At 36.5% G+C, this 9,082-nt stretch overlaps 1 protein-coding gene across 1 annotated transcript in view; it reads right to left on the minus strand.

Moving 5' to 3' along the window:
* Positions 1–747: 747 nt before the first annotated feature.
* Positions 748–9,082, minus strand: part of UBE2D3 (ubiquitin conjugating enzyme E2 D3) — a 13,266-nt gene continuing 4,931 nt past the window's right edge. Inside the window, exons 3-8 of the mRNA XM_008635597.2 lie at positions 8,795–8,867; positions 8,678–8,709; positions 6,105–6,182; positions 5,157–5,262; positions 3,835–3,928; positions 748–2,245 (exon numbers count right to left, since the gene is read on the minus strand). Of these exons, the coding sequence (XP_008633819.1) occupies positions 2,200–2,245; positions 3,835–3,928; positions 5,157–5,262; positions 6,105–6,182; positions 8,678–8,709; position 8,795 (357 nt within the window). The 5' untranslated portion in view covers positions 8,796–8,867 and the 3' untranslated portion in view covers positions 748–2,199. The remainder of the gene's footprint in view (positions 2,246–3,834; positions 3,929–5,156; positions 5,263–6,104; positions 6,183–8,677; positions 8,710–8,794; positions 8,868–9,082) is intronic.

Below are 9,082 nucleotides of genomic sequence, written 5' to 3' on the forward strand. Positions count from 1 at the left end.
GTAATATTTTACTATATTCTTCTTCCCTGACACTTCATTCTAACACCTGCTGCCTTACACCTCACAAAACATCTTTCTAGTTGATCATGTGATTTCAGTGGCTGTAACTCCCAGAACAAAGTAATAAGCATCAAATTAACACAAGTACAAAAAACAATTGAGCACAGCACATTTATAAGTTTAAAAATATAAACGTTTACCTCAGTTGTAATACTACTGGCATCTGTATTCCAGTCTTCCAGCAAAATGGTAGAAGCTGGTTAGCAAAGCAGAAATGAACTGCAACTTTATCAATAAATTGATAAATTGTCACTGAAGCATGTACTGCTAAAGAGAGCCCAGGTTTCTAAATTCCAAGCCAACTTAACTTGAAAATTTCAAGTTCACTCTCATAGCTTAGAGCCAGAACAAACCATGTCCGAACCACATGTTCAAATTTTTATAAAAATTAAGGTTTAACATTTATTTTACATCTAGCTTTCCACATCCATGTGGGGACAAGGAATCAGAATGTACATAACTATAAGCAGTGCAAAAGTGGTGCCAGTGAGAAGTCACAGATGCACAATAAAGTGATAGTACAAGACTAGAGAAAATGAAGCTATGGATGTTAAGAATGGAGACCAAAAAGATTAAACAAGGAAAAATATGAAGGAAGAGGGGAGGAAAGAGTCAGATGTTTAATAATGCCCTTGTTGCTGAAAGATAAACTAATGGCACAAGACAATGTTTCTTGTAGAACAAAAATCCAATAGCAATGAGTCTTTATTCACGTTTAGTCACCTGACATGAAGAAAGTGTCTGTTGCATTAAAATAGTCATCAATGTAAATGGCAGCATGGCTGAACAAGTCCTTTTCAATGGTAACGAACATCCCACATAGTAAAGTCACTTCAACACAGCCTCATGACAATTCCCACATCAAAACAGTACTTTATTTTATAATTTTTTTTGCCTCATCATTACCCCCACATTAAGATCTTTCAGTTGTCAAGTTTACAAGGTGAAGAAAAAGGTTCTCAGTCAGCAAACACAGGTGCATCAGGAATTATCTCCACAATACACCACTTCAGATCTGCTGGGTCCCAAGTCCATCCTTGAACACTGGGCTCCCAGCACCAAGTGCAGCCCCCTACTATGGCTACACAACTATGTTAGCTTATTAATTCTGCATCCACCAGGCCGAGCAATGTGCCAACCTGCAACAGACTGAGCATTAGAACTGAAAATGGCAGAAAAGTCACTCTATTGAACTTTACATCATTATTTGATGTTAAACAATGAGGCAAATGCCAACAGTATATACAAAAACCAGCTTTGCTTTTACAAAAGATTTTGTTTCCCATATTGATTAATCCAGGCAGCTAGCTCATTGGTTTATGCAACTTTATTGAAGAAAATAAATCAATTACTAGTAGAGCTATTAGTTGATCACTCATCCATTGACAACTTGCATCATTTATTCAGTGCTATATTAAACAGTGTTTTGGAAGACAGATTAACTAATAGCTCCAAGCCTCCTAACAAAATTTAAATGAATTACAAAAATGTTCTTAAACCCTATTTTGGAATACAAGGGATGTTTGACTTCCAATTTCCATTCTCTGTAAAACAAGAACTGGTCATTCCTTTATTGACATGCATAAGATACATCACATTTTCTGTTCTGCTGATGCTATAGATTCAGTACCAATTCTCCAGACATATCAGTTATGAGCAAAAGTATATAATAAAACCTCAGTTCCCTAACACTGGAAGGTTTGGAACACGATGGATGTTGGTACAGCAATGTTACTTCTTAGATGGGAGAAAACTGAACACCCATCTCCCCTCCCCCTTTCAGGTGGTATCTTCAGTATCTGTTAGAGCAGTGAGGAATGTTTGTTTTTAATCTCATAACCAAGTTAGAATGAAGACATTGGCCACATAATACACATGCTCCATTAAAAAAAAAAAATCTGAATCTTGGGCAATTGTTCTTGTGTAACTACTTTACAGATTCTAAAAGCAGTTATTGTCCAAAGCTGGAAGAACTAAAGTCTTCTCAGATGAGCATGTGCATGAATGGAAGGAGGTAAACAAAAAAATAAAAAAGATGAGGTCTGATAGGGGAGCAGCCGGATAAGAAAATCAAAAAAGGAACAGTAATTTAAAGTTTATTCCAGCTATAATGCAGGTTATTCTGACTTTAAGGTAGCATCACATGGCATACTTCTGAGTCCATTCCCGAGATATTCTGTTGTACCTGCAAACAAAACCAGGAATTGAATTAACATCAGCATGAAAATGACAATATCCTGAACAGTTATGATTAAGTATGATTTTATTCCCATCTCCCTACTGTCTTTACACTGTGAGAAGTCTCTTTCTGTACCAAGACATACTTGAACTCAAAAATGTGAACAATTCCCTCCCTAGACCACTTAGGATATTCTCTGGTTTTTAGGAAAAACTTTAAATTCAAGACAAACAAATTTGCTAGAAGTCTGTTATTAAAAAATGACAGAAAGAAAAGGAACAGAGACTATCTGGGATAGAAGAAACAAGGTATTTTATTTGAATATTGTTCTTAGGTTAAGATTACAGTATATCACATGCCGTAAGTAAAGATTATTTGGTTAATATCATCACTGGACACAAAATGTCAAATTTCCAATTTTAAAGAAAAACAACACTGAACATTTCATTGCACTGAATACTCTTTCCACATGAATATACTGCTCAAAATTTTAAATGGACATTAAAAGACTATTTGAAGTACACTACTTCCACAGGAACTGAGCTGACAATTAGTTAACACTTAACTCCATGCTTGTCAGTAAGAAGTTAATTATTAACTATACAAGCAGAACACAATCCCCATACATTTCCTAGTTTATATGTGAAAGACAGACTGCTGATTAAAAATAATTGAAATTTGGATTGTCTGAATTCACTCCTGTCTACATATGAGGTCTCGCTACAGGGCATCACTTTGAACCAAATTCTGACAAAATCTGGGTAAATACTTACCAGAACAAGTTGACAACCTGGCTCAGAACTCAATAATTACTTCATACTAACTTTTTTTTTTTGGCCATGCAAGAGTAGTATCTGTGAGAAATAGTGACTAGCCAATACATTACACACTAACCACAGATCAAGCTGTTAAATTTCCAGGTTCAGTAACTGGTGCATCCATTATCTGTTAGTTAATCCAGTGCCTTAGAGCATGCAGCACCCAAGTGCTGACAAATTTCCATTTTGTTAAATGCACTGTAATTTGCAAATATTCTTACCCTACAGCATAGCGTATTTCTCTGTCCACTCTCTTGCTAACCTATTGTACCTAATTGGACAAATATATTTAGCATTAATATATATAAACCCCCCCAAATCTGCTTCATATAGTTCTATCTGTGCAAAATGTTAAAGATACCTAAGGAAAATAAAGCCATTGCAACAGAGATGGGGAAAATGTTCTGCTGCCCATTTTCAAAGGACAAACCAAAATTAAAGGCCAAGCTGCTGCCGAATGAAGGCATCAAAACAACAAAAAGCTCTCTTTTCTTCATTATTAAGATCTAACTAGATTTATGCATGGTAATGAAAAAGATAGGCAACATATATACTGTAAAATACTTCCACGCATGTGAGAAAAAGATGTCTCCTTCACCCACAACTTCAAAGATACTCAGCTCCTTTGTTTTTAAATTATGCACTACTCACTTCTTTGACACACAAGTTTTCTCCATCTCAGATCTTCACAAAAGGCTCACTGAACACAACTGCTGCCTGACAATGCACTCTTACAAAGTCTGCTAAAATACTAGTCTTGTGCAATTCTGTACTTACTTGTCTCTGTCTGTTTTATAGATACGTGCAATCTCTGGCACTAGTGGGTCATCTGGATTTGGATCACATAACAGTGAACAAATGGATAAGAGAACTGTAAAAAAAAAAGCCAAAATAAATTCATAACTCACTCTTAAGTAAAAAGCCCAGACTAACTTAAAGGTTTGTAAGAACTATTTGCTTCCTATTTCCCAATACGTACAGTTGGCAGTATGTACACGAGAACAGCACTGTTGTGCCCTGTACTATGATGTAACAGCAGCCAACAAAAGCACATTATGTACTCTGATGAACAGCATACCCATGGTTCCTATCTCTACAACTAGAAAATCTTCAAATTTAAGTTTTTAAATCAGATTGTATTCTTTATTTGTTGTACATAAGGTAAGAATATCCTGGTCTGCACTGAAAAAACTACACGTATGTTGTAAACTCAAGAGCAACACTGTTGTAGGCAGCTATGAGGACTTCATCCTCCACTCTCACAGAAGCTTTAGAAGAAAATAGCGAAGCATTAAAATGTAGGGAATCCACATTCAAATCACAAACTGACTGTTTGGACAGACAGGAATTACGGGTTTTATAGACAAAAGGGCACTCTGATGGATCTTTTGAAGCCACAGTGACCAGTGGCTTTGAGGCAAAACAATTGGATCATCATGAAAATATTTGAGAATTATCTGTTATTTACTGTAGTAAAATGAGGAAAGCCACAAATCTTCTCTTGCAACACAACATCAATTTATCATGAAGTAGGATCAGTAAACTTACTTCATGAAGTAATGTAATGCAATGCCAGTGTACCAAGGCAGAAAGCAGTAAGTATCAATAACAGATTTATTCATCTACCAGATATGCCAATAAAACTATGCATGTAATTCCAGACAGAATGAAAAAATTATTCAAATCTCATTATTAAAAACTGACTTTAAATTAATCTTTCATTTAATATGCACATGTGTATCTACATGGGCAGCTCCAAACAAGCAGTTTCTCAGCCTTAGCGCAAACACCCCACCACAGACTTATTCCAATCCAAATACTGGCATATTCCTCTGGGCCCAAGCTGGCAAACTCTGCTAAGAATACTGAAGCAAGTAAGTGGCCAGACAAGGCCTTAAACAGCCACACAGGAGAAAGTGTTAGGACAAAAACCAATATGCAATAAAAATGCAGTATCAAACTGGCAAAACATAGACTTAAATGAGGAATGGAAGGGAAGTTAAGGGAAATCGAAGAGATGGGCAAGAACTTAACACAATCAAAGCTAAAAGCACAGTATTCAACACAAGATGGAAAAACTTCTCCCTCACAAAAGTTACCTTTAGAAATAGTTAAAGCAGGAGACCACTGTGATCTTAGAATATCAAGACAAATGCTGCCATTACTGTTAATATTTGGATGATAGATTCTTGTTGTAAATGCAACCTGCAACAAAAAACAAAGAAACAAAGAGTGCATTTCGGTCTATGACAATGACTGCACCCATTCTTCTCAGTCAAGCTATTAGTCAATTCAATTTACTCTAAAAGCAGTATTAAGCAGATTAAGCAGTTAAACTGCATCAAATTCAGGGAAAGGCACTCAAGCCACAAGCTCTGAGTCTTCCACTGCCAGGCACTATATCAGAGAGAGGGCAAGTATGAATGTTTTAATCCCAGCTGCCTTTGATGAAGACACTCAACAGGAGTGCCTAAACCACAGTAACACTGCTAAGTCACAGAGCTAAGGAACTTCGAACATTGCAGTCACTCCAAGGGTACACCTTCATATTGACTGAAAATTGGAAGACAAAGCTGGTGGCTGATAAAGCTATCAAAAAAGAGCATATTTTGCAATTACTGCCAAACTCTTGACAAATAACCCTCTCAGTTGATTTTAGGCACTCAGCGAGCTAATCCCTACCTATAGCGTCACATTCCTACAGACCAATCCAAACAGCTACACTAATACTAGACAGTCCTCTCAGCAAGAATTCTATTATACTAACACAAAGCTAATGAAAAGTTTTCCTGTCAATTGAGAAAACCAGAAACGAACCCAAATATTTCAAGACATTCAGAATTCACACACATGATTTGCTCATGAAGAATATGCTAACACACCCATTCCTGTGGTAGTCAGAACAGGACCCAGACATCTAACAGATCATAAGAATGCCTGAAAAGAAGTGAGAACTTGACAATACTACAATACAGAGCCTCCAATTTCTGTCCTGTACTCAGTTCTTTAAAAATCACTAATTTCACAAACGAGACAGCAATACTTACCTTAGGTGGTTTGAATGGGTAGTCTGTGGGAAAGTGAATTGTCAAGAAGAATACACCACCCTGATATGGACTGTCGTTCTGTCAAAGCAAACAAATAATTCTCCTATTATCATCTTTAGGACTAAATACCACTGAAGATCTTGTTTTTATATAAATAAAAGCAGAGGAAATTTGTTTAAACAACCAAAATGTTTAATCCACCAATACAAGTGAGACACAATTAAAATTCAATTCTTGCTTCCTAAGGTAAGTAATACAGAACACATACACCTCACTTTCCATGTGGACCTCTCCAAGCTAATGCATCATAAAACCCAGCTGCTCTGACAATCCACTCAAGACTACTTGGCAAAAGCATTCAAATATTTCTGAGATAGCTTCAAGGAGTAATGTTAACAGTGGGGGTCCCATCAGATTCAAAAACCTCCAGTTCTGTGTTTGGAGCTTATTTGTTGGGACCACCCAAGAGTTTAGAGTGGCCATGGACTCCCATTCCCTCCTAAATTCTGTCCTTAGCTTCAGCCCTGCAGAAAACCTATGAATACACAGCTAAATCTTTGTTCCTTGAAAAAAAAAAAACAAACCAAAAAGATCTCAACAAAAAAACCCAACCACCCATCCTACCAGCACCACCAAACAGACAAAGAATAATAATTCTTGAATCGTAATTCAAGTGAATTTTTCTACTCTTTCTGTATTAGAAATTCACTGTAATCTAGTATGAGAGAGTATTTTACATTGCCCTGATCCAAGGAAAGAATTACTGGGATAATTCATTCAGGTCAACTACAAGCAGTAAAGCAACACGTGGAAATAAAAAAAATTATAGTAAGCAGAAGAAAAAACTGAAGTGACTAAATAGGGATTGTGTAAGTTAGTAGTTACAAGAAGAAAGACGCAAAAAGTTTTACTCAAAATTAAAACTAAATTTCTGAAATAGAGCTAACAATTTCATTGTTTAACCTGAAGAATATTTTGCTTTTACTTCTGGACTCAGGGCTAGGGAAAATTAATTTGAGGCATACACAGTACACATCTGCATTATTTGTAAATTGAATTCTCACATTAATTGCAAAAACATCTCACCAGTGTAAGGAAATAATGACATAGTACTTAGTAGTTAAATACCAGAAAATGAAAATCTGTGACACAAGATAGGGGAGTCAAACCCTCAACATGTAGGTTATACTCTATCCTGTCTCTGATGAAACCTAGTGATCAAGATACAACCTCTTGTATTTGGTCAACGGGTAACATATGAGGCCTTCAGAAGCCAAAAAATACCAACTCATTTACTGGACATATTCTGGGGATACATTTTATCAGTTACAGGAATTCCTCCTTAGAATGCGTTAAACCAATGTAAGCTCTCATACACCTATCCAGGAAAATCACAATATCCTGTTGCAGAGGTGAAAGACCAGATGATTGGTTCTAAAATCCCCGTCTGTTATTAAAGGCAGAACCAGAGCAGCACTGGAACTACAAACACCACACTCCTGACACACTTCTGTCAGGATACTGCCCAATCTGGAAACAGGAACGCAGACCTTCTGACACCACAAAAACCACAAGGGGAAAAAAGGAGCTGTATATTATTAAACTAGAAGGGAAAACTAAAAATAATAATCCCAATTTAAGTTCAACCAATGCTTAATACCGCATGACCATGCAGCCACATAGAATCATCACACCCAGTGTAGTGCACAAAACTCCTTGCCATCTAAGCATGAATACAGCTATTGAACAGTTCTATCTTTTTGAGGTACCTAGTTACAATCAATATGGACCAAGTACTTTGGGATGAAGAGACATTTTTCCAGTCCAGCAAGCCTCTAATAGCCATCTCCTAATAACACACTTGTAGCTATATGTAAAGCCAGGGTCATTCAGGATCACTGATACTTAATTCCTACTTTGTAGCCTTACCAAAGGCTTGTCTTCACACGTTACAGAAGGTTTTGTCTTTTACATACAGATAACCAGCCTGAAAACTCCAGATGTGAAATGCTTCCAGGCTGTTTTCAACAAAAGCAAACATTTGGCTTCCTTAATGAAGAGAAAGTCACATTCAGGTTTCAGATGCTTACTGAACATTTAACACTGACTTTTTTCCTCCAGTCATAACTGAAACCTCACATTTCAGTGTTTTTTCCCCCTTCTATTCCTTCAAGCATTACAATACCAGACCAAATGAGGATTCCTTTTTAAGATCCACACAAAAACATCCCAACGAATTCCTGGCATTAGTACCAGCTCCTAGTACAAAGTTCATGCTAGATGAAAACTTTAGAAAAAGTCAAATGCAAACAAAGTTTCTAGATATTAAGTGATAATACCTAACATTGCTCTAGAGATTATTACAGCTGAAATACATGTCCTCATAAAAACATTGCAACAACAAAGTAACTGGTGGGTTTTTTCCCCTCCCTCATTTTCCTTTACTGTAATGAGCACCTCTAAAACTTAAGCTGGCTAAGGGGAGTTAACAAAAGTAAACCAAAAACCCCCCAGTTTTCTCCTCAGTAGGAACTACTCATTTAACATTACATCACAAGAATTAGGATACTTACAGGTCCCATAATTGTGGCTTGCCAATGAAACACTACAAAAGAAAAACTCCACATTATTATCTAGGCATGATATGCTTTGAGTCAGCAAAGCAAAACATAAAACTTAAAGTTACTTACTGTCATCTCCAACGGGACCTAAAAAAAGCTGAACACTGTGCTGGAGGATCACGGGCTAAGTCACTAAGTTCCTTTAAGAAAACAAACAAACATAATAATTTTCACTTCATGTCTAGCAAAAACCTTTACCAGTTTTTCCGTGTACAAACACAGAAGAATGTGCAATTAACAACTCTAAGAACCACTAGATCAGAATCAAAAATGTCTATAAAAGACAAAGGAGCACCAAAACCAATTATGAAAGTGAACAGCTACAATGACTCTGCTTTTCCAAATACATGCATGTCA

Source organism: Corvus brachyrhynchos, unplaced genomic scaffold (assembly GCF_000691975.1).
Source record: "Corvus brachyrhynchos isolate BGI_N302 unplaced genomic scaffold, ASM69197v1 scaffold175, whole genome shotgun sequence".
Taxonomy (NCBI): domain Eukaryota; kingdom Metazoa; phylum Chordata; class Aves; order Passeriformes; family Corvidae; genus Corvus; species Corvus brachyrhynchos.